At 54.2% G+C, this 25,565-nt stretch overlaps 1 protein-coding gene across 1 annotated transcript; it reads left to right on the top strand.

The window, feature by feature from the left end:
* The first annotated feature begins 446 nt into the window (after nucleotides 1-446).
* On the top strand, nucleotides 447-25,515 carry RSPO4 (R-spondin 4). The gene is made up of 5 exons (XM_065414926.1): nucleotides 447-525; nucleotides 18,169-18,357; nucleotides 18,834-18,977; nucleotides 19,438-19,623; nucleotides 25,436-25,515. Exons 1-5 carry the CDS (start codon nucleotides 447-449, stop codon nucleotides 25,513-25,515), a joined length of 678 nt encoding a protein of 225 aa, XP_065270998.1.
* Nucleotides 25,516-25,565: the final 50 nt, after the last annotated feature.

Below are 25,565 nucleotides of genomic sequence, written 5' to 3'. Positions count from 1 at the left end.
CAGGCCTGGCAGAGGTACAAGTGCCGTGCAGAGGCAGAGTGGGTCACTTCCCAGCTGAGGTGGAGCCTGAAGCGTTTCTGAGTGGTAAACTCCAGCCAATTTGTTTGCAAGTTGGTTTGTTGTTGTGGGATTTTTTGGAGGGGTGTGAGGGTGGGAGGTTGGGATCTGCATATAAAGGACGAGCTCCCTGGACCGGCCATCACTTCTGCGGCACCATGATCCCAGCAGCGGACTGAGCACTGCCCGGGTCTTCGATGCCCCATTCGTGCCACCTTCCAGCTTTGCTGCGTGACTGCTCGAGCCACTCGTGGGATGCTGTGAGCTCTGCTTTTGCAAGAGCCACTTTCTCTCCCTCCACCGCCCTCGCTCGGTCTGCATCCGACAGGAGGCACGCCAGCCGCTTGGATGCTCTGATTCCTTTCCTGCCCTAAATTACTCCTGCCCAGATGCAGTGGATACTTTTCATGTTGCTGTTATTCATCAACTCCATGGAAATGCTCCTGCAGAACAGAAGGACGAAACAAGGTACAGTACACGCTGCAGTTCGCCTTTCGAGCTTGAGAGCAACAGGCAGAGCTGTGCTCGGGGAGGGCAGCCTGGGCTCAGAGAGCGCCTGAGCAACTGGAACAATTGGCAGGTGGGGCAAAAAAATAATCAGCTGGCAACATTATCGCCGTAGGATGAGGGAGGCATGCAGGGGGCATTTTAATTGTACCTGGAGCTGAACCAGATGGTTAAGTTATAGGGGACGGGGCACTGAGCAATGCAAAATGAGAGGCCGGGGCTAATTCACGACAGCAGACACAAACTTTGCCGTTCGATCCCTTGGTGTCCCCCGCGTCGTTAGCTCGCTCTCGTCCGTACAGTGGGGCGAATACTTCCCTGCTGCGCGGCGCTGCTGTGGGGCTAGCTCAGTTGGGGTTTATAAAAGTGCCCGGAAGAGGCAAAGCACAACGGGAGAGTTCTGTATATTATCGAGCGGGTCATTCTGGGGAAGGGGGGATGGATAATTTAGCTGACTGTCACCTGGAGAGCTTGTGCGAGGTATCAGAGGGCAAAGCAATGGCTCTGCGATAGTGCAGAACTGGCTGGTTTTCATGGTGATTCAAAGTTTTGTGCAATACCTCATCTCAAGAGTAGGGGAGCAATACCTACCATGGCGGGGCCCCAGGCGAGTGGCTGTGCCATTGCAGAGCACTGAAATCCCGCGTACAGCAGATTGGCTGCCCAGCCTTTCCAGTGTCGATATTTCTGTTTGGGTGGGGAGGGTGGGAAAGTCAGGGCCACGGCTCCTCACTAAACAGATTCAAACATTTTGGTCCAAATTCATCCCGGGTGTCATCTCTGAGTCAACTGCACCAAGGGTAAGTTTGGCTCTTTGAGGTAAGTTCTACTTTGGTGAACGTCCCTAGTCCGTTCCGCTAGCTGGGATTCATTGGGTGAAACAGACGTTTTGAGCCTGGCTTTGGGGACCGCGAGCCGACTGCTGTCTGAAGGCTCGGGCTTTGCTCTTCCCAGCTGCTGTTGCAGATAGATTCCCTCCATGAAAGAACAAACCTGCTCAGAGAGACCATTCCCGGCCGCAGCCCTCTCTGCACCACCTGGCTGAGGAGTGGCCTCCTTTGGCATCTCCTTTCTGCCTCCGCTGATGTCTAGCACTTACGTATGGTCAGAGCCAATGCCCAGCACTGGATGAAGATCATATTGAGTCTGGCTCGAAGCAGGGCAGGAAGCGCCTCTCACCGGCACATAGGTAGCAAAAGGGCCGTCAGACAGATCAGTCTGAATTCTGCAGCCATCAGAACTGCCCCTGTTTTTATACCTTGCCCTGTGTCCTGAGCAACTCCCTTTTGTAATCAGAGTCTGCTGGAGAAGTGACCAGTGTTAATGGGAAAAGGGCTACTCAGTTGTCTCATGGGAGTCAACTCAATGTTCTCTGTTTTTATTGTGTGCTTTTGTAAAAGGTGTTGAGTTGACGGGCGGGTGTTCATTATGTGTTGTGCAAGACATATCCATTGCAAAGCCCTGTGATCGCACATGGTATGTGCCAACCATGCTGGAGGCATGTGCCGATGTTCTTCATGTTCTGAAGATTCAATACAAAAGGCCAGATCCTCAGCTGGTGTAAATCCATGGGGTTCCATGGCAATCAATGGGGTTGTGCTCATTTACGTCAGCTGAGGAACTGGCCCACTGACTCTGCGGTGTAGATAAACAAATGGCGTCAGTTCATCTCGTATTGAAAATATTGCACAACTGACGAACACAACATGTCTAAGACAAATGGCCCCAAGGCTGCGTAGCCAAGCAAAGTTCGCTGCACTGCTCATGGGAGAAACACAGGGAGTCCAAGGCTTTTGCTGCAGGGTCCAGTAATTGCCACTGGCTGCTCTCATCCTGGGACGGGGGATAGGGATCCTGGAGTCTGGTCCATTCTCAGTCTCTCCAATTGCCATTTTCTTTCATCCTTCAGCTGGTGTTGTGTGAAGCGCGTTCTGAGAGCCAGACAATACCTTTGGGATTGTCTCTGGCTGCAGAGACTAACCAGATGCCAAACGTTTCCTCTGAGAGCAGCAGTGAGGCAGGCAAGCACGCCTCTGGGATTCGGCATGAAGTCTGTTACGGGGGGCTTGTGAGGAGCGAGCCTGTAAAGAGAATTTGCTTTAATCAAGAGGGGCAAAATATGGGGCCAGATTCTGACCTCAGTTACACTAGTGTAAGTCTGGAGAAACCCCCTTAAATTCTACAGAGAAACTTCAAACTTATACCAGCATAACTGAGGTTAGAATCCGGCTCATTGTCTGTGATTGTGGGAGGGGTGGTTTTTGTAATGCTGAAAGGAGTCTGGACTCCTGGGTTCTGTTCTGACTCTGCCACTGACTATCTGCCTCCTGTGGGCAAGTCACCTACCCTCCTCTGGGTCTGATTCAGATTTCACTTACATGGGTGTAAATCAGGAATTACTCTCTACATGTGAATGGCGTTCCAGCAATGCCAAGCCACTGAAAGGCAAATCAGAGCCGTGGCTTAGCGAACACAGGTGCCTTGGCTCCAGCCAACTTAGAAATAGCAAGACCTGATATAGTGAAACATTAGGGAGTGAAAGAAATATTTAAAAACGATCACTGATGATTTAGATGCCTGCGATTGCTCATGGGCCCAGGGTCCCCCTTATGGTCTCAGGGATTTGACCTTCAAACAATTCTCGGTTATTGTCCACACTGTAGATTTAAACCTTCACAGATCCATCAAAGAATGATAGCGCCAGCCAGTAGCTGTACAGTGGTCCAGCAAAGGGAATTTGGGGAACACCCCAAAAGGAAATATCCTGGGGGACAAGGGGAGTTCTATACCCATGATGCCTAATTCCTCCTTTGAAGGCATGTTGGCTATTTATAGCTCAACTTCAAGCTACCACATGGCTCAGATATGTTCCCTATTCAGGTTCTAGTAGATCATAGGATGCTTCACAGTGGTTGGTACAAATGATTCTGGGTGGCATAAATTGAGCAATGAATAGATTCTGAGGAACAGCTGCCCAAGCCCAGAGCAGCAGGGCTATCGAGGGTCAGGACTGAAGTCCATTGGCAGAGTAGCATAGCATGGACAGCCCTTATGCACCGCTTCCCTTACGTGAGGCCAGAACTCTCAACCTCAAACACTAAGGGCCTGATCCAAAGCCTTTTGTGGCCAATGAAAAGACTCCCATTGAGCTCAGTTGGCTTCAGATCAGACTTTACCTGCACACCCCATCTTGTGTCTCCTAGACTCCTAGACTTTCAGGCCAGAAGGGACAATTGTGATCATCTAGTCTGACCTCCTGCACATCACAGGCCACAGCACCTCACCCACCCACTCCTGTCACAGACCCCTAACCTCTGGCTGAGGTACTGAAGGCCTCAAATCATGGTTTAAAGACTTCAAGATACAGAGAATCCACCATTTACACGAGTTTAAACCTGCAAATGACCCGGGCCCCATGCTGCAGAGGAAGGTGAAACCCCCCAGGGTCTCTGCCCATCAGACCTGGGGAAAATTCCTTCCCGACCCGAAATATGGCCATCAGTTGGACCCTGAGCATGTGAGCAAGACCCAGCAGTCAGACACCTGGGAAAGAATTCTCTGTCGTAACTCAGAGCCCTCTCCACCTAGCGTCCCATCTCCCGTCGCAGTTCAGGTCCATGCCACTGTCAGCAATCTCATCACACCATCCCCTCCATAAATGTACCAAGCTCAGTCTTGAAGCCAGTGAGGTTTTTTGCCCCCTCTGCTCCCCTCGGAAGGCTGTTCCAGAACTTCACGCCTCTGATGGTAGATGGGTCAAGTTTCCTTTCCATCCCTCCCTCTCTGATCTTTACAGGTGAGAAAGTGAGTCATCAGCTGGGTGTGGCTCTTGCTCGGTTGTATCATTGGCTCCCTCTGCTTGACGGAGTCACTGAGATCCTTTCTGCTCTTCTCCCTAGGGGCTCTTTTGCTGGACAGTTCCCCAGTAGCACAGAGCCGAGCAAAGGAGGTGCAGCAGCATGACCCTGGCTGCTGGATGTTAATACAGAGCCTGAAGTGTCTGTGGGAATAGGCCAGCCCCAGCTGAGGGGATCGGACTGAGACCTGACCGAGAGAGAAGAGCAAAGAAAGACTTTTAGGCTTGTACGAACTGGTGCGTTAGCCACGCAAAACTTCTCTTTGCTCTCTCAGCCAGCTCATGTACCAAAAGGGGCTCCGCCCCAGCAAAGCACCTTTGCTCCTGCTTAGCTTTCAGCATGTGAGGAGTGATGTGCTGGATGGGAGCCAGAATCCCCGATGTACTCACAGTCTGCGAGTCAATCAGACCAAAGACCTCACGTGCATAACTAAGTGCTACCTTGGGATTCTCGCGTCCCTTTTTCTCCTAGCATCAGCATCATCAATAACAGAGCTATGCCCCACCTGCAAAATGTGGATCTGAGGGATTTGGAGCCCAGGGCTGTCATGATGGGACCTGTAAACTCCATGCACAGCTTGGGAGTGCTTGTGTCTGGGGGGGTTGGATTGGGACCATCTCTAATGACTCCACACCCACCCACCCATATACAAGGCAGGTGAGAGGCGTGCAACATAAAATCAATACTTGAAAGAACGTTTCTAATTACAATCGCTCCTTTTGGCATCAGTTATTTCTTCGCTGGCCTCACTCCCGCTCTCCCTTCTTCCACAAAACTAATCCTGTTTCACATGCTCTCATGCTGGGGGTTATGTCTAAGAACATATAAGAGCGGCCATATTGGGTCAGACCAAAGGTCCATCTAGCCCAGTATCCTGTCTTCCAACAGTGGCCAATGCCAGGTGCCCCAGAGGGAATGAACAGAACAGGTGATCCTCAAGTGATCCATCCCCTGTCGCCCATTCCCAGCTTCTGGCAAACAGAGGCTAGGGACACCATCCCTGTCCATCCTGGCTAATAGCCATTGATGGACCTATCCTCCATGAATTTATCTAGTTCTTTCTTGAATTTTTTCTAAGGCTTCCTCCCATCGTTATATGCATGGTTCCCATTCATGTTGTCAGGGCTGGTGCATACCTCCCTCTCCCCATCTCGGTGCTTGGAAGGGACAGTGCTAACCAGTGCATCTCACTTGTTCTCCTGCTCGCTGTTGAAGTTACCAGTCTGGGCCTTGAGTTTGCTGCTCCATTCCCTTCCCTCTCCCAAAAATGTACACTCCCCTCTCCTCAGCTCCAGAGGATTGGATGAAATGGAACCTGACTCCCAACCACCCTTGGTTCAAGGGACGACTGTGTGAAACCCACACCTTCCCGATGGGGGCTGCAAAATCAAAACGCACTTTCCTCAGCCTATGCCCGCTGAGACCCAAGGAGTGGGCCCAGCCCTGCAGGCCTGGCTTAGGCACAGCTCCCTCTGCAGTCTATGAGCAAGGGCTGCCTGATCAATGCACTCCAAAACTTTTCCCACAGCTACAGATTCTCACCAGTTTGGAGTCTGCACGAATCAGGTGTCCGGTGTAAATCAGGAGGAATTCCACTGAAGCCAGCAGAGCTACACTGGTGTAAACGAGGCCAGGATCAGCACCAACACTCATGTTTTCTCGCCCTTCATGTGACTTTACGGGACGTGGCCAAACTCACCAAGCAGAGTGGGCTGGTGCCCAAAAGGCAGAGGGCTCGCAAACAGCCTGTGTGGGCTGCATGGGGGGGATGCGTTACTCTAAGCTGCTTCTCTTACACTTTGAGCACAGCTAGAACTCGAGAAAGGAAACCGTTTTGTTTGTGATTTCTCCATGGCTAGGTCTATGCTACAGGCGAGGGGTGTGATTGGCCCCCCTCGTGTCGCGCTCATGGAACCAGCGTGAGTATAAATAGCCCAGAGAGTGGCAGCGGGGGCCCGGCTGAGTGGGGCTGAGCACAAACCCACTGGTTTCAGGCCGGTTTCTATACGGCGCAGCTGGGCCCTGCCTCCACGACGCTCCCTGTGCTGCTGCTACACGGCTGTCTATACTCGTGCTAGCCCGCTGAGAGCTAGTGTGAGCGTGGGTACACGCCGGGCATGAGCCCCTGGGACAGGCATGGCCCTGCACTCCTGCCTTCTCCTAGAAATGGCTTTGATCCCCCCAGTCTGTAACACCGCAGAGCACTGGATTTGTGCTTTATCAGCCATCACCCTCGTACAGCCCCGGGCAGCAATTCTAGTGTTATACAATCATCAGAGAGGGGAGAGATTGCTCCATGCCGAGATCTACCTGTACCCCGGCATGGCTCGGCTCGGCTCTCCTGCCACTTCCTTCCGGTGCTCCTTTCCCAGTCTGGCAGTTAACGGGCTAATTATCCCCTTAGCTCTGCCCCGCTCAGGCTGAACTAGTAATTAGCCACCCCTCCCCTCAATCAGGCCCTCTCCGGGGGAACTAAGTGGATTTACAGTAACCAGTGCTGGCTCAGCTTCTGGTTCTCAGCACTCTGACACATGCCCATGGTTCGTAGCATAGACGTTGTCTGTTTCAGCTGGTGCCATCCCAAGCTAGGCTGGGAACTACAAACTTCTTTCAGCTGCTCCGCTCCCAGCTCCCAAACAAATTGTCGACAGAGAATGCAAAAAATATCATAAAAACCTAAAAGCGCAATAGACACTCGTAAATCCCTCGGCATTTCAGTGAAGTCCCTCCAGCTGCAGCTAGGAACACAAATGTTGCAGGCATTTAGCAAATATGTAATGTCGACCATAACAACTTAATGGGTCCAAGGTGCATTATTAACTGGAGGGGAAAGCCAAGCCATAGCGAATCCTCGTGGCCACAATGAGCCTCCTCCCAGCACAGCGTGGTGCCAGTTTGAGTCCCTGGGATCTGAAAACGGGGCTGGGGGGAGACAGCAGCCACGGCAAATGCCTCTGTGTAAAAGAACCAGGCACGGGAGCCAGGACAGATGCTGCTTTGGGGCAGTCAGCTGGAATGTGGCACCGGGGCCCTCGCCCCCAAGGAAGCTGCCGGGTTCTCCCGGGGGCTGCGTCCCTCGCTGTCAGGCAGCGCACAGTGGTGTTTGTGCTGAAGGCAGCTGCTGAGGTTTCATCTCCCTCCTCCTCTCACTGAGCAACAGGAATTGCTAAATTGTTACCTGTAACTGGGGTTTCTCTATTGTCTTCAGAAGCTTCTCCCAGACCCCCACTCCCTCCAAATGCAATAGGGCCCAATTCCATCTCAGTTACACTGGCGTAAATCAGGAGTCAATCTACTTTAGTTAGTGGTGATACCCTAGTGTACGGGAGAGGAGAACCTTAGGGCTCCTTTCATGGGAGTGTCGTCAGCAGGCGTCCAGTAAGCAGTGGCTAGCATTCTTCGGCTCTGTTCGGTGGTCCTCACGTCTCAGTGGGTGCTGGGGATTTGGCATGAAAGGCCTGTGGCCGCTGCCCACCCTAGCTGCGCACCTACAGAGCCCTTGACATTTTCAAGGTGCCCCAGAACCATTGACTAATCAACGCATGGCATGGAAGAGCTAGGACCCTCCTGTTACAGATGGGGAGCCGAGCTGCAGAGAGGGGTAGTGACGAGACCCACACCTTTTCCTCTTCCAGGCCTCAGCTTGCCCCATGCAATGATTGGCAGCAGTGCCATTCATTCAGCATCGTGGGTTGGCTTGAGATTTGTCTCGTGAGACTGACCTCACCCTTGGGAAGGCAACTCCCATCCTTTCAGGTATTTATAGCTGTTCCTGTATTTTCCACTCCATGCATCGGATGAAGTGAGTTTTAGCCCACAAAAGCTTAGGCCCAAATAAATGTGTCAGTCTCTAAGGTGCCACAAGGACTCCTCCTTGTTTTTGCTGATACAGACTAACATGGCGACCCCTCTGAAACCTCTCCACAAAGGGTTAAACTGAGAAGGGACTCTCTAAAGGAGCCACTTACAGCAGCCCCTCTGCCCTGGCCACTGGGAATGTGTCTGAGTCAGGGCCGGCTCCAGCATTTCTGCCGCCCCAAACAAACCAACAAAAAAAGCCACGATCGCAATCGCGACCGGCGGCGGCAATTGGGGGGGGGGGGGAAGCTGCGATCGGCGGCGGCAGTTCGGCGGCAGGTCCTTCGCTCCTAGGGGGAGTGAGGGACCTGCCACCCCCGAATTGCCGCACGTGCCGCCCCTCTCCCTTGGCCGCCCCAAGCACCTGCTTGTTAAGCTGGTGCCTGGAGCCGGCCCTGCTGAGAGTGGACATGGCTCCTGGGAGGGGGCAGCCAAGCGGCATCCCTCGTTGCCCAAGCCCAGCAGCGCTTCTGGCAGCTGTAGCGCCGGGCTCGTCTGTTTGGACTGTAAGCTCTTTGGAGCAGGGGCTGGGGACTCCCTTGCGGTGGTACAGTAGCTAGCTGTAGTGAACGTGGTTAATGAAGGACATCACCCCCCTCCCACCCCCACCTGCTTTTGCTTTCCTGAGACACTGTCCACCTGGTTAGTGCCCCACTCCTCGCATTTGGAGCTGCTGGGGGCGGGGGAACCTGCATGATTCCCCTCTGTAGTGATGCCCCTGCCAGGGACGCTCCACTGAGGGCTTGATCCAAAGTCAGTGGGAGTCATTGATCTCAGTGGGGTTTGGATGCGGCCCCGTGTGAAGACGGACTGACGACGGGAAGCACGGGGGCTGCAGTATAACTGCTTTGGAGCAGATGCCTGTGCTGTTATTCTGAACCGGCTACTGCCCAGGAAACGGGACCAGCTCTGGAATGCCAGCTGGCTGCAGGGGGGAAGGGGATGTTGTAAAGGACAGTCACACACTGGTGTGCGGGGGGGGCGGGAGAAGATGGAGATGGAAGCACCAGGGGTGCGCGGCTATTCGACTGTAAGTTCTTCGGGGTAGTGACCAGATCACACTTTATCTTCCTATAGTGCCTGGACACTGGGGCCTGCATCCTGACCGAGGATGCCAGCGGCTATGGAAATCCGGGTAATAGATAATAATGGTGATAGGCTCAAGCTGCCAGCCCCACTCTGCGTGTGCAAACCCCCCTACGAAGTGGTTCTGGAGGAGGATTCCTTTCTCCCTTAAATGGGATGTGCTGTAAGCAACATTACAGACCGCTGGGAAACCCGTATCAAAGACCCGCCCTTGGGAGGCGCAGCCCCTGCCTTAAACGGCCACCTCACAGCTGCCCAAGCTCTCCACAATGTAAAACCACAAGAGACTGGTCCCAGGGTAGAGCAGCATCCTCTCCCAGGAGACCTGCTGGGGCATTCTGGACCCCCGCCTTAATGCACAGACAGGACACACCCACAATTTGAGCACAATACTCTGCCCATTGCACAACGCTAGGTACTGCTTACGTAAAATCCCAGGCAACATGTAGATCATAATAAGCAATCAATTTGCAAATACCTAGAAGATAATAAGGTGATAAATAACAGTCAGCATGGATTTGTCAAGAGCAAATCGTGTCAAACCAACCCGATAGCTTTCTTTGACCGGATAACAAGCCTTGTGCTTAGGGGGGAAGCAGTAGACCTGGCATATCTTGACTTTAGTAAGGCTTTTGATACTGCCTCACATGACCTCATAAACAAACTAGGGAAATACAACGCGGGTGAATAACTGGTTGGAAAATTGTTCCCAGAGAGTAGTTATCAGTGGTTCACAGTCATGCTGGAAGGGGATAATGACTGGGGTTCCACAGGGATCGGTTCTGGGTCCAATTCTGTTCAATATCTTCATCAATGATTTAGATAATGGCATAGAGAGTACACGTATAAAGTTTGAGGACAATACCAAGCTGGGAGGGGTTGCAAGTGCTCTGGAGAATAGGATTAAAATTCAAAATGATCTGGAGAAATGTCTGAAGTAAACAGGATGAAATTCAATAAGGACAAATGCAAAGTACTCCAGTTAGGAAGGAACAATCAGTTGCACACACACAAAATGGGAAATGACTGCCTAGGAAGGAGTACTGCACAAAGGGATCTGGGGGTCAGAGTGGATCACAAGCTCAATATGAGTCAACCGTGTAATGCTGTTGCAAAAAACCATCATTCTGGGATGTATTAGCAGGAGTGTTGTAAGCAAGACACAAGAAGTAATTCTTCCGCTCTATTCTGCACTGATTAGGCCTGAACTGGAGTATTGTGTCCAGTTCTGGGCGCCACATTTCAGGAAAGAGGTGGACAAATTGGAGAGAGTCCAGAGAAGAGCAACAAAAATGATTAAAGGTTTAGAAAACATGACCTATGAGGGAAGATTGAAAAATTGGGGTTTGTTTAGTCTGGAGAAGAGAAGACTGAGAGGGGACATGATAACAGTTTTCACGTACATAAAAGGTTGTTACAAGGAGGAGGGAGAAAAATTGTTCTTCTTAACCTCTGAGGATAGCACAAGAAGCAATGGGCTTAAATTGCAGCAGGGGAGGTTTAGGCTGGACATTAGGAAAAACTTCCTAACTGTCAGGGTGGTTAAGCACTGGAATAAATGGCCTAGGGAGGTTGTGGAATCTCCATCATTGGGGATTTTTAAGAGCAGGTTGGACAAACACCTGTCAGGGATGGTCTAGATAATACTTAGTCCTGCCGTGAGCGCAGGGGACTGGACTAGATGACCTCTCGAGGTCCCTTCCAGTTCTATGATTCTATGATTCTAATCAGCGTCACATTTTGGTCTCACTTATGACTGGGGAAGCTGGCAGGCAGATCAATGTCTTGACAACATGAAAAATCTCTGTTGATAACACATGTGCCTTTCAAATGCTTTATAGGAAGAAAAAGGTTTACGGGTGGGATGCTGATCCTGCTTACATTGGTAAATCAGGAGTAGCTCCTCGGAAGTCAGTAGCGTCCTGCCGGTGGGCAGTGAGATCAGAATCTGGCTGTTTGTATTTTAACTGGTTAGGTTTTGGTATCAAGTGTGGCTCCATCTTCTCTGAGATTCTTGTCAACTAACATTCCCTGGCACGTGTAGCAAAGCCTCCTTTTCACTGGTTCCTTGGGTCACTTAACATGACTTTCACCGTCTGTTTAATTGGCTTTAAACTCTATTTTGCTGGGACACATCAGAGCCTTAGGCTGGGCAACCAGGACAGCTGGAACCTACATTTTGTTTAAGAACCGATACCATTGTTAAAGTTGCTGAGGACCATTTTATGGTTCTTTACACTACAAAAAACGATATGCACGTTCCGTACACTCTGTTGCAGCTGTATGTATGTTTACTGCATGCAAACACATGCAGCTGCAGGGCAGTTTAAGTGGCAGATGCAACAAAAGTGCCCAGAGAATCAAGGGCCTGATCCAAACCTCTTTGAAGGGAAAGGGAAGTCTCCCAGTGGGCTTTGGATCAAGCCCCAGAGGTATCGATATAGAGACTCTCTCAGCCCCTGGGATTTTTATTTTGCCCATTTTGTTTTTATTAAGCTTTGGCTATGTGAAAAACCTGGCTTAATGCAATAAGATCCATTACCGATTGAATCAGCGCTTGGGGGCACACCAGCGCTTCTGGTGCAGTTACTGCAGAACATAAGATCTCATTACAAATATTAAATGTCTAGCCCTTTATATGAACAAATGCCCCCAAACCCTTCTCAGTGTGACTAGACGCAGCTGTTTGTGTGTGCATGTGCGGTGCCTTTAGATGACGAAGTAGGAGTGCATTTTTGTACCTGGACGGGGGCCTCCCTTTTAATATGGTTTAACTATCCCATTGCTGGTGGTTTCAGCAGAGCCATCCAGTGACTCTGGGGTTGTGGGTGGAGCTTGAGCAGAATAAACTCAGCTTTATCCCCATCCCAGTCTGGGTCCTATAGAAGATACTCACGGGCCTTGGGATCATTTGTGTCCTAAAGAGCTTCAGGGCCACAGGGATTTTAGCCAGGCTGCACGTTTTCACACCCACTTGTGCCCACATTTCGTTGCACCCACAAATATGGACACATGCCCATTTTGCACATGTAACTCAGGAAGCTGGGTGGCCACATAGCAATTTGTGCGTGCAAGCCAGGGATCCACATGTGGCAAATGGACACAGGGTCCCTTCTGAGGTCCCAGTCGGATCCATGAGCCAAAGGGGGGCTGCGAAGTCAGAGGCAGGGGCTGCCCTGCCAAGGTGCCTGAGGCAGACAGCCTGTGTTCCTGAATGAGGCCGTTAAACTCGAGGCAGGTCGGGCTGAGGGGCTGAGAGCTGGCTGAGGCACGATGCGAAGACAAAACCAAGCCGCTTGGACTCTGCTCTGGGGTGAGTGGGAGTCCACGTTCTGCTGGGAGCAGGAAATAAAGTTTTGGGGTCCGGGTACAAATCAGCCGCTCTCTGCATGTGTGTGTGTGTGTGTGTGTACGCGTGAGTGCGTGTGCATGTGTGCGTGTGTGCGTGTGCATGTACACACATACAGGAGAACCTCAGAGTTACAGACACCTCGGGAAGGGAAATTGTCTGTAACTCTGAAATGTTCCTAACTCTGGCTCCAGCAGTTCACACTCCGGGCCTGGGCCAGGTTCCAGGGGCAGCGAGGCGACTTCCTTGTAGGCAGCTTTATGGCCGGCAGGGGTGGGAGGTGAGTCCTCCCATGGGGGTGGGGGTGTGAAAACAGCGCCCCCCGCCCCAGCCAGGGGAGGGAGGTAAAAACAGCACCCATGTCTTCCAGGAAAGCTGCACAGACCCCAGTGCTGCTCCTGCGCCATCTGTCTTGGCTGGCCGTGCGGTCTCCCAGCTTCGCCTGCGAATCTCAGCCTCCCCATCTCTCTAAGTGGCTGCCCAGCACGTGGGGGTGGGGACAGGCAGCCCAGATGTGCCTACCTTTCAGATGCGATACAGGCACAGTACAGTACTTGTTTTTGGCGGGGATGGGGGGGGTTGTTTTGTTTTTTGTCTCCACTACTGCCGGATTGGTTACTTCCGGTTTCACGTGGTGTCCGGCTGACCAGTCAGTCCGTAACTCTGGTGTTCGTATCTTTGAGGTTCCAGTAGTAGTGCAGTATATATTTACTAGCCCGTTTTTCTCTTCAAACCGGCTTTGGCCTCTCTCATGTTCATGTCAACGCCCTCGCCTGGCAGGTACCAGCACCTGGGCTAACGGGGATGGATTCATAGAGGGCAAACATCACCTCCAGTAACTCTAAGGCCCCTCCCCTTCCATTCCCTTCCCTTTTAACAAGTGTGACACCAGCTGCTGCCAGTGTTTCTCCGATAGGAGAAGGGGATGTAACGGTTAGAGCAGAGGAAAAGGATTCAGGACTCCTGGGTTCTTTTCCTGCCTCTGCTTTGTGGCGTGAGATTGGTTATATTGTTTAACATCTCTGTACCTCAGCTTACTTATCTCCACCATGGATGTAATACCACCTCGCTCCGAGGGTTAGTTAATATCTCTGTGGCGCTTTGAGATCCTTGGATGAATGGTGTTACGGAAAAGCAGATGTTATTGAAATCAGAGCCGTCCCTTGGGTATGGCGAATCGGGGTGACTGCTCAGGGCCGCGCACATTGGGGGGTTAGGGGTGCCTGGGGGGCCAGGCCGGCCTGGGGGTGGGGTTAGGGATGCCTGGGGGGGCCATGCTGGCCTGGGGGTGGGGTTAGGGGTGCCTGGGGGGGCCATGCTGGCCTGGGGGTGGGGTTAGGGGTGCCTGGGGGGGCCATGCTGGCCTGGGGGTGGGGTTAGGGGTGCCTGGGGGGGGCAGGCCGGCCTGGGGGTGGGGTTAGGGGTGCCTGGGGGGCCAGGCCAGCCTGGGGGTGGGGTTAGGGGTGCCTGGGGGGCCATGCTGGCCTGGGGGTGGGGTTAGGGGTGCCTGGGGGGGCCAGGCCAGCCTGGGGGTGGGGCTAGGGGTGCCTGGGGGGGCCATGCTGGCCTGGGGGTGGGGTTAGGGGTGCCTGGGGGGCCAGGCCGGCCTGGGGGTGGGGTTAGGGGTGCCTGGGGGGCCAGGCCGGCCTGGGGGTGGGGTTAGGGGTGCCTGGGGGGCCAGGCCGGCCTGGGGGTGGGGTTAGGGGTGCCTGGGGGGCCAGGCCGGCCTGGGGGTGGGGTTAGGGATGCCTGGGGGGGCCAGGCCGGCCTGGGGGTGGGGTTAGGGGTGCCTGGGGGGCCAGGCCGGCCTGGGGGTGGGGTTAGGGGTGCCTGGGGGGCCAGGCCGGCCTGGGGGTGGGGTTAGGGGTGCCTGGGGGGGCCAGGCCGGCCTGGGGGTGGGGCTAGGGGTGCCTGGGGGGGGCAGGCCCGCCCGGGGAGTTAGCAGGGGGCCTGGCGCCAGGTCTGCACTCACCAGCAGGAAGCGTGCGTTGTATTTCTTTTTCTTGCTCACCCGCCGCTGCCAGCGTCCTAGCACCACCGGAACATGCCAGCGCCAGGCTGACCCCATCCATTGCCCCTCTGCCCCAGACCCCTCCCTTTTCTGGGCCCCCTCCCCCCTAACACAGGTGCCATCCTGTGACTCTCCATCGTCCCTCGCCCCCCAGCACTGGTGTCCCCTCCCTACACCAGATTTCACCTGTATACAAAATGATAAGGGGGGGGCCCCTTACAGGTCCCGGGCCCTGCACCCCCCTAGGGACGGCCCTGGATGTAGTATTGGGCAATAAGACGATGCCTGGCTCTACCCTTTCCTTTGACATTTAACAGGCCTTGGCTAATTGTTTCAGGTCAGGGAATATTTTTAACCACTAACTGATCCTTGATTTAACATGCTTTAGGATATGTGCAACTGTTATTTAATTGGCTAAAGATGCCTCCCACATGTACTGCATTATGGGCACTAATTAGATAAGGTTATTCATTCACAGAGGGACAAATCTAGCAATCTTTGCGAAGCCCACAATTCAGCTAAGCACTTCAGCCTGTGCTTAAGTCCCTCTGAAGCCTCAAAGTTAAGCATGGGCTTAAATGGGTTGCCGAATTAGGGCCTGAGTCTGTACTTTACTTAAGCAGCACTCCTATCAACCCCAGAACTCACCGAACTCCATGGGAATTTGGCTGCCTATGGGCTAGGCAAGGACTGCAAGGTTTGGCCTGTGCTGTAAATTTCATTTCGTATTTATCACCTGTCTCTCCATGGAATGTCCTGGAAATCTTCCCCTTAGAGCCCTGCCTGGCATGTTTGCTGGGCCAGAATTTATGGAGCTTTACTCCTGCGGTACAGAGGTGGTCAGTAAAGTTCATAGTTAAGTAACTTGTGTGTCTCAGGCCTTTGATTTTACAGAGCAGCTGGTGACTGGTCACACGGAGCCACAGTTCCAAAGAGTTCTAACAACAGTCCAGGGATGTCTGAAATGTCCCAGGGTTGATGCCAGTGGTTTTGTGGGTGTGTATATTTGTGTGTGACCCTTCAGCCCCGATGTGCATGTAAGTGAAGGATGAGACTGATCTCTATCTCAGCTCGTGAGATTAGTTAATGTCTGTGTAGTGCTTTGAGATCCTTGGGTGAATGGTGTTCTGGAAAAGCCGATGTTATTGTAGTACTGGCCAATGAAAAACAAACAGGAATGTTGGACACAAAGGGAGGGCTGAGTGATGGTTGGTGAGTGATTCAGAGAAATCATTACAGGCAGACAGACGCCAGGAGCTAAGGAGAATGGAGCCCATCTCTTCTAGGACACTCGTTCAAATACCGATCGGTGAGGTCCAAAAGTCATTCCCCATTTCTCAGCCTGTGTGAAACCAAAGGGTGTCCTAATTCCCACCCGCCCACCCATCAGGACAGCAGACAGCCTCGACAGAGGCCAAGCCCTGGACGGAGACGGAGGCTGGGCACCTGTCCTGCTGTGGACGTGGTTCCCCGAGCAGCGGGCGGCTGGCTCTGCTGGGGCTGTGCCTGCCTACGGATGGAGTATCACTGCAGGGGGCTGTGGGACTGACGCATCCTTTTCCTGGTGTTCTGTCTGCAGCGTTCAGTCTCCAGGGCCCCAGCAGAGTGGCACACGCAGGCACGTTGTACGCCATCGCCCAGGCCCGGTGCTGGGAAGTGGGGCCTAGGAGTGAGAATTTTAAAGGGACAGAACAGAGGGGAGGAGGCCAGTGCTGTGTAGACAAGAGAAGTGTGACTGGGGAGGCAAAGCTGAGAGCTACCGCCTGGCATAGGCGCCGACTCTGTGGGTGCTCCCCGCCCCAGCTCACCTCCGCCTCCGCCTCCTCCCCTGAGCGCACCGCATGCCCACTTTTCCCCCCTAGCTCAGGAGCGGGCTCAGGGCTGGGGCAGGGGTGCAGGCTCCAGGATGGAGGTTGGGTGAGGGAGGAGACTCAGGATTGGGGCAGGGGGTTGGGGTTCGGGGTGCAGGGTCCCAGCGGCGCTTACCGCGGCTCCCAGGAAGTGGCCGCCAGGTCCCTGGGGCCCCTAGGCGCATGGGAGCCAGTGAGACTCTGCGCGCTGCCCTCACGCCCGCAGGCACCGCCCCCGCAGCTCCCATTGGTCACGGTTCCCAGCCAATGGGAGCTGCTGAGCCGGAACTCAGGGTGCAGGCAAAGCACAGAGCCTCCCTGGCTGCCCATGAGCCTAGGGGCCGCAAGGACCTGGCGGCCACTTCCAGGAGCCGCATGGAGCGAGTGCAGGCAGGCAGCCTCCCTTAGCCCCGGGCCCCACTGCGCCGCCGACCGGACTTTTAACAGCCCGGTCGGTGGTGCCGACCGGAGCCACCAGGGTCCCTTTTCGGCCGGGCGTTCCGGACGCCTGGCAACCCTAGCGCCTGGGTGTGGCCTGCTTGGAGTGGCTGAGGAAAGGTTTGATCCCCTCACTGCCTGCTACAGGGATTCTTGTACCTTCCTGGGATGCAGCTGGACGGGCCCTGGCTAGTGACAGGCGACTGCTCTAGGTGGGCCTCTGCACTGACCCAGCCTGGTCATTTCTACACTTCCATCCAACACCCACAGGTGCCTTCCTTGGCTGCGGTGGGCCCTGGATCCGATCCAGACAGCGCCGCAGAAACGTAGGTGCGAGAGCACAAGCTCGGGGCCAGGTGTTCTGCCGTATCAAGGTGAACACGTGGACACGGGAAGGAGCCCGTGAACACGTAGACTGTCCAGCTGAGTTTCTCTCAGGCTGGGGGCCTCTCTCCGGCCCTTGAAGCGTCCCGATGTTCAGCTCCCACTGGCAGCAGTCACATGGGACCCTCCCACTCCTCCTCCAACACTGCATGCTCCTGGCTAGCTTCAGGAGGAGTCCCTAGCCCCAGCGTGACACGTGGGGATCACTCAATACTTAAGGTGCTTGCAAGAGCTCTCTGCTTTATTCTGTGTCCAGTTCCAACGGGCTGTGCCTAGAACAACCCTCCCCAGAGCTCCACAGCACCCCACCGGGACTCTGTCTGGGAAGCTCAGCCCCTAATTCCACACCTCGCTAGCAGATGCTACGGGGATGAGCGGCAGTTGAGAGCCCCTCGGTTTCCAGCTAAGGGGGGGCGGTGGGGCTGGATGCTGAGTTTGGTGCCTTTTGGCTGAAGCGAGGGAGCAGGCTGCAGGGTTAGCCCAGACACTTCATTCAAACCAGCACCTAATCAGCCCTCCACCAGCCTATTAGTTAGCTCCACTCCCTCCTTCCCTGGCTTCTCCCCGGCATTCTCAAGCCTACGTTGCACATCAGCCATCCCTGCACTAGCTGGAGCGATGGTCAGCCCAGCCTTGGGAGCTGGGGATTATGCAGGACAAGAAAGCCTGGGGCAGTTTGTTCCTTCCTATTCCCCCTCCCCCTGCTCCCGGCTCGCTCAATGCACCAGCTGATGGCAACAGCCTCTCTTCTCTGCCTTTCTTCTCTTGCAGCGAGCGCTGGCTTGTTTGAGAACTGCACGGGCTGCGTCATGTGCTCGGAGGATAACGGGTGCATTGCCTGCCAGCAGCGTCTCTTCCTGCTGATCTGGAGAGATGGAATCCGCCAGTATGGGGCGTGCGTCCACGCCTGCCCACCTGGCTACTTTGGGCTGCGAGGCCAAGAGGTCAACAGATGCACAAGTACGTAGCTCTCCTACCAGCTGCAGCGCTCCCCTGCCGTCCAGAGGGGGGCGCTTAGCTCCCTCTTGCTTCGCCCTCCCCCGCCATGCCCCACCTTATGACAAACAAGGCGCTGGCCTTTCGGAAAGGGAGAAGTCCGGATTTCTCTTCTTCGTTTCCCGCCTAAGAACGCTGCCCCTCCAGTCAGTTTTACATTGCATGGGGAGCAGGGCGGTCTAGTGGTTAGAGCAGCAGGCTGAGCGCTAGGACTCCTGGGATCTATTCCTTGCTCCGTCACTGCTCTGCTGTGTGACTGGGGTAAGCCACCTCACCTTTCTGTGTCACTAACATGGGGGTGGGATTTTTCAATGTTGCCAATGGGCTTTGAGATCCCCGGGGGACTAGAGGTGCCCTGCTCTGTCGTCCCTGTTGCCCTAACACTCCTCTTGCCAGCCGAGGGGCGGCTTCACTGACTGGTGCCCTGTGCCTCCCTGCAGAGTGCAGGTCGCCGAGCTGCGAGAGCTGCTTCAGCAAAGATTTCTGCATGAAATGCAAAGAGAAGTTTTATTTGCACAAAGGGAAGTGTTTCAGCGCGTGCCCGCCTAACACCACGGCCCAGCCCAGCACCAGGGAGTGCCAGGGTAAGTCTCGGGTAATCTCTGCCCCTTCTCCCTTGGGACGCTCCTCCCTCTGCCCTTTCCCATCTGTGCTGATTCCTGAACAATCCCGCATGGGCCTGGGATCCCCCAGCACCAGATACAGGATTTCAGTCCAGAGCAACTCAGGTTCCAGGCCTGATGCAAAACCCACTGAAATCAAAGGCAAGGCTCCTATGGGCTTCAGTGAGCTTTGGTTCTGGATTAAAGGGGAAGGGCATGTTTTCCCACAGCCTCAGGCTGCAGTCTCTACAAGTCCGTCCACAGCGTTTCTTATCCAAGCTCTGGCCCCGCCCTCAAGCTGTGCTCGCACGCATCTGGCTGCCTGGGGTTTTGTGCACATAAATCTGAAATTCTGAGCATGCGAAAACTTGGCCGTGCAAAGTGTGTCTGCAGGAGGCAGAAAGGCCACTGTTGCGTCACTGCTCTTTCCTGCCCCTGCCAGAGATGTGTGAGATGGGACCCTGGAGCGAATGGAGCCCCTGCAGCAACGAGGGGAGAACATGCGGCTGCAAGTGGGGATCGAAGACCAGGACGCGCGAAGTCGTCAGGAGCACCAAAGAGGAGGTGCTGACCTGCCCGGCCCTGCTGGAATCCAGGAAGTGCAGAATGAGGAAGCATTGCCCTGGAGGTGAGGAATGGGGTGTGGAAGGAGATGATGCCCAAGCAGGTTGGCCAAGGAGACTGGATTTAGTCCTTATATTTAGAGCCATTGGGGGGAAATTCAAACCTTGTTTATGTCCCTAAACAACCAAAGAGAAGGGTGCTGAGTTAATATGATTTCCCCATAGCAGCACACCTGTCGTGACCGGGAAGCCTTGATCGCATCTTGGAAATCAGCCCAGGCCCATGTCCATAATCCATCTGGCTATGAAGAAAATTGCGCTCACACAAGCATCCCCATGCGTGAAGCAATTCTGGAGCTGGCCCTGCAATCCATCCCTTTACACTTCCATTTCCTGGGGGGTTGCTCTGTCAGTCTAGCCCACCGCTATGCTGTGAACACCTGGCTGTGGCTCGAAGCTCAAGCAGAGAGAGCCAGGAAGTGTCTATAACCGATCAGACTTCGCACAGGGAGGCTGGGGTAGAACCAGGAACTGAGTGCACAGCCCGCTGCGGCGAGCTGCCGAGCCTAGGCCAGCAGCTGCGGGCGCATGCTAGCTGCGCTAAAAATAGCTATGCAGCCGTACCCTTTGTCCTCAAGCCTATGCCAGAGCCACAAGGCCTTCCTCTCCCACGATACGGGAGGAGGCCAAACCAGAGGCAGGGAGCAGCCACTTGCAAAGCTCAGGGGTGGCGTTCAGGGTGTTTTGTTAAACATCAGAACAAAGACAACGGAGTTACAAAGTGCTGAGCACGCCAACTGGCTCACTTGTGGGCGTGTGGCTTAAGGCACTAATCCATACGGGTCAGACTGTGCCTGCATGACTAGAGGCTGGAGCCTGACAAATGAGCCCCTGGCTTCTAGGCCAGACTCCACTACTGCCTCACGTGACTCTGCTGTCTGCCTCAGTTTCTCCATCTGCCAAATACCTGGCTCAGAGAGGTGGAGTGAGACATCACTGTTTTGAGGTCCTTGGATAAAAGGCTCTAGAGAGCTGCAGAGTATTATACACATGCATATTTGCTAAATTAACACTGAGTATTTGAAAGGTGATTTCTGATCCGTGGCTTGCAAAATGACCCCGCCAGGAGAATTGACCTAAGGAGGTTTTGGCTAAATTGGGTTTTACCGCTCTAATGTTCCCTTGACAGGCCATGAAATCCATCCTGCGCCCTAATTCCAAACTTATCCAGTCCCATTATCCAAACTGGGGAGTCTCCAGCTTCAAGGATAGCCTGCTGCTGAAACATAGACCCTTCTCTTGCCACCAGCAACCTGTATCCAGCCATCGCCACTTTCGAGTTTCCCAGACAAGTGCAAGGGATTCTCTGCTTAGGAATCAAATCTAAAATCCTTGCTGTGGATCTTTGGGCCCAATAGAAACCAGAAGGTAGCTGAGCTCATTCTTGGATGTGATTGGCCGGGCTGTGAGTGTTCTTAATAACTGGCTTGTAAGGAGTACTGGTCTGTCGCCCTTGGAATGAGATCCCAGTTCCTGGCCCCAGCATTTGAGTGATTTACGGCTCTGAGCCGGGGCTCGCTGAGTGAAGAGCACATTGCTTCAAGTTACAAAAGCCAAAGGGGGGAGACAGCAAACGAACGATCAATCGATTGATCGATAGCGCGTAAAAGACGTGGGGAAAGAATGCAAGGAAAGGGGGAAAAGAAAGGGAGATAGGACTGATAGAGTGGGGAAAGGAGGAGTGAAGGGCTGAAGTAAATAGAGATCTGGAGGCTGAGCATAGAGAAATTCTTCCTCCTCCTCCTCCTTCTTGGCCCTTTCAGCTTGTATTAGGATAATAAGTCACAAATATTTTCCGCTAATAATGATGCCTATGAGCAGCGATCTTCCGCTGGCTCATCATTCCGGATAACTCAGAGCATTGGGGAGCATAATGGGAGCCAGGTGGCATGAATTTAGGGGAAATGTTGCTTTCTCCTCTTTCTCCTCCTCACCCAAGCTCTGAAAACTGGTGACAACTGGGTGCCCCTGCTCCTGTACGCACTGCTCCTGAAGCTGGATGTTCCACTGGCACTGAGCCAAGCTGGTGTGTGTGTGTGTGTGTCTCTTGTGTTGTGTTGTGTGTCTTGCTTTGGCTGCTCCTCCCTGCCGCGTGCGCAATTGCATGTTTATTAGTCACTGACCTTTCAAAACAATGTGCTGCTCCATAACAACAAACCCCTCCGTCTCCCACTGTGCCGAATAACAGATCCAGGCAGGACAATCCATATGTCGGCTTGGAGGGAGCCTCTGTCAACAATCTTGACTCGGCCCTGGGCCTCCTTGCCACCATCCGTAGAGTGTTGGCACACAAGATCCCGGGGGCTGTGATGCTGAAGAGGATCCTTGATGGGTCATCGTAGCTGTTGCTTCAGAGCCACCACGTCAGGCATGTTCCCAAGGCCTCCCCCAGTCTCTGTTGTAGAAAGGCGTCTGGCCTCAGGGGTTAACGTGGACCCAAAAGAGGACAGAATAACTAGGGCCCTCCCCAACTCCGGGGCAAGAGGCAAGGGCTAGTGAAAGGAATGAGATGTTGCGGCGGCATCAAATACCTCGGGTGACTTCTCTCCACTTCGCGGGAGGAGCAGCCTTCCCATCCGAGCCACCGATGAGTCAAAGTTTCCTTTGATGGCTCAGTGTATCCCCCCGTGGATCACAAAGCATGGAGCTGGAGCAGCCCTTTGACGCTACCAGAGCAGAGCCGGGGGAGTTTTAAAGGCAAGGGCTCCTTTCAAACGGAGACATTGGAATGGGGATTCTGCCTCCCTACGGGGCAGTCGCTGGAGCATCAGATCTTTCCAAGGCCGTCAGGGAATCTGATTTACAGACGCTGTTTGGGGGAAGCTAGGAAAGGCTTTAGCTTGTTGTCCTCCTGGGCCTTGACAGCTCAAGGTGACATCATTGGCTGGATTCCACCCTGGGAACTGACATGAAACAAAACGGAGAGTATGGGCTGTGATCAACGCTGCCGGAACGCTGCTGGGGTAAGATGGAGAAGGGGAAAATAAAACAGACACCCAACAAGGAAAGCAGATGTAGGGAGAGGAAAGGCAGAGAGTTGGGAACAATCCTGCGCAGCCCCTGGATCAGAAACCCCACGGGAAGAAACGCCCAAGCAATGGGTCCGTCTTGTCAAAGCTCCAGACGCAGTCACAAGCTCACACCTTGGTTCAGAGAGTGAACAAACCCGGGACACTGGGCCTTCAGCCCACCAAATTCCAGCTCTGGGGGGTATTCCAGCAGTGCATAGGCCCCTAGCTAGTTTTCTGCCCAGAGGCGTAGGTGAGCCAGACAGAGGAAGAAAGGTACATGTCTGAAGAGACCAGCCAGGAGGTTTGTGTGTGTGTCACCGCCCGTGCCTTCTGTGGCCATCTCTTTAGATCCCTGCACACCAAGCAGTGTGGCTTTGATGGCACAGTCGAGGTGCTGCGGGAGCTTCCCCTCCCCGGCCTGTGCAAGCCACGCAGAGGCCGAGGCTAGTGCTGTGACCAAGGGCTGTGTCATTCCAGAGGTGGCGCTGTTCTCTCTGAATTAGTGGTGCACGGTGGGGCTCGGAGATGCTGGGCACCCTTCAGATGAAGCCTAAAACCTGGCGCCTGACCACTGGTGTCTATAAAAATTCTGTGACCCCTTTGCAAGATCAGGGGTGTCAACCCTGGTGTCGTGACCAAATTCCCAAGGGGCATTTCCACTTCACCTTCTGAACCCCTTCCCCCTGCGACTGAATGCAGTGTTCTTCACTTCCTGTCCTAAACTGTCCCGCGACATGGCTGTTAAATCCCAGACGGGCAGGGCTGACAAGAGGGGAGGAAAGGGGGGACAAGGGTACTAGGGTCCCCCCAAAACCTCGGTACCTGGGGTGAAATGGGAGAGGTTGGACCACAGCCAACATGATGTGTTGGGGCCCCAAATTTCTCTCAATGGGCCTGTAGAGGTCGCTGCTTCTGTGTGATCAATGAATGGGCCCCCGGGGATAGTTTTTATATATAGGCTTGTGGAGTTTGAAAAAGGCTTTACAATGACAGGAGATACATAGGGGCTTGATCCAAAGCCCATTGAAATCAATGGGAATCTTCCCTGTTCTTCTGGCTCAGGCCCTAGGTAGCCTGTCCTCTCCAGGAATGTGTGGGATTGTTCTGGGTGAACATGCATTTGTGTGTGTAGAAACCTGTATTGTTTAGGGGGCTTTGACGATTCCCCCCTGGTGTGAACTTCCCCTTTGTGGCGCACGCCAGCAGAGACAGGAGCTACTGCTGGGGCGGACAATCCGGGAGCCAACTCGCTCGGGGCTTGGCCGCGTGGCTGGTACCACAAATGAGAAGAAAAATGCAGAACGAATCTTCTGCTACATGGGAAGCCCCGGCAGCCGGGCTCCTCGCAGCGGAGTGGAACTGGGAGTAGCTGCGGCGAGGAGGAGCACCAAGCAAACTCTTCTCATGTGTTCCCAATCGCCCCGGGGTGCGTGTCAGATGCTTTCACCGTCAGCGAAAGTTCCAGGGATGTGAGGAATCTGACAGGACGCCAGGGTCCTCCTGGCGTTTTATGTTTCTCCTCTTTAATATCCCTCCCTCCAGCTTTCCCATGTTCCTCTTTCCAGCCCTCATTGACCCTGGGTCTACACGGCAGGGGTGGGGAAAGGGCTCTTTTCCCTACTACACTGGGGGCTGTTGCACAGACCCCCCTCCACAGGCTGTCTGGGAGGGACACACCCTCCTCTCCAGGCCCAGGACAGAGCCTGGTTTGATCCCCTTGTCTCCCAGCACGGGGGAAATCCGCCGGAGCAGGGACAACAGCACATTGGCACGGAGGCTTGCTGGGCAGAGCCGAGAGGAATGTTTGACCCTGATCCAAAGCCCGCTGAAGCAGCTGGGCGTCTAGCCACCGACTCCAGTGGGCTTTGGGTCAGGGGGGTCTCTCTCCGTTAACCACACAGCCCAAGTCTGCTCCTGAGTGCCCAGCCCCCTGCTAGAAAGAGGGGGGGGTCTCAATTGTGCTGCTCTCATGTTCCTCTCTATGGCAGAGATGGGTCCGAAGGGAGCCCCCCCATTCCCAACACAGAAAGGCTGGGGTGCCCGAATCCCAGAGGCAGTGCCCAAATCCCAGAGGTGGGCCCATCTCTGCTTTTATGCATCCGCTGCCCTCCCACTTTTGTCTTTTTGCTTTTTCTTCCCCCTACCCCGGACGCCTAAGAAACAGCCCTGGCATGAGCTGGGGGTTCTGGGGCCACCTTTGGCTCCTTTCTACCTCCTGGCCAGTCTGCTCTGCTGGGGGAACCCCTCTGACTTCCCTGAGGCCTTTGGCCCAAAGAGCCTGGGTAGGAACTTTGCCCGCCAATCTACTGCTCTTTGGGCTGAATGTGGAGCTGCAGCCTGTGCATACCCTGGCTATAAAGTAAGGGAGGGGGGTTGTGTGGTCAGAACTGCAGCCCAACGGGCATATCCTGTCCCCATTGAACTGAATGGGAACTCAAGGGTTCACCAGGTGGGGGATGGGATCTATTCTCCCATTGTACAGACGGGAACCGAGGCTCAGCGAGATTAAGTGATCTGCCTACGGTCACCCAGGGAGTGTGGGACAGAGCAGGGGTTTGAACCTAGGACTCCTGAGTTCCAGCTCAGGCCATCCTTTGTTAGCTCAGTATAACACCCCTGGGAGGTCAATAGTATTATCCCCACTTCACAGATGGGGAAACTGAGGTCTAAACAGAGCGATTAAATAACGACCCCAAGGGCACAAAGCAAGTCAGTGTCAGACTTGGGAGGAGAACCCAGGAGTCCTGCTGGGCTGGATGGAGGGGTGGGGCTCCCAAGCCAACGAGCGATCCTTTCTGTGTTTCAGAGAAGCCCGGAACCATCAAGAAAACGAAAAGGGAAAAGAAACAAAAGAAGCAGAAGGCAGATTCGCTGGCATGCACCTAACCAGCATCCTCACAGGTGGGACTCCGGGAGGCAGCACTGGGGGCGGCCCC

This window comes from Emys orbicularis, chromosome 12 (assembly GCF_028017835.1).
Source record: "Emys orbicularis isolate rEmyOrb1 chromosome 12, rEmyOrb1.hap1, whole genome shotgun sequence".
NCBI lineage: Eukaryota > Metazoa > Chordata > Testudines > Emydidae > Emys > Emys orbicularis.
Note: the sequence above shows the minus strand (reverse complement) of the source record. Positions and strands in the feature narration are given on the sequence as shown.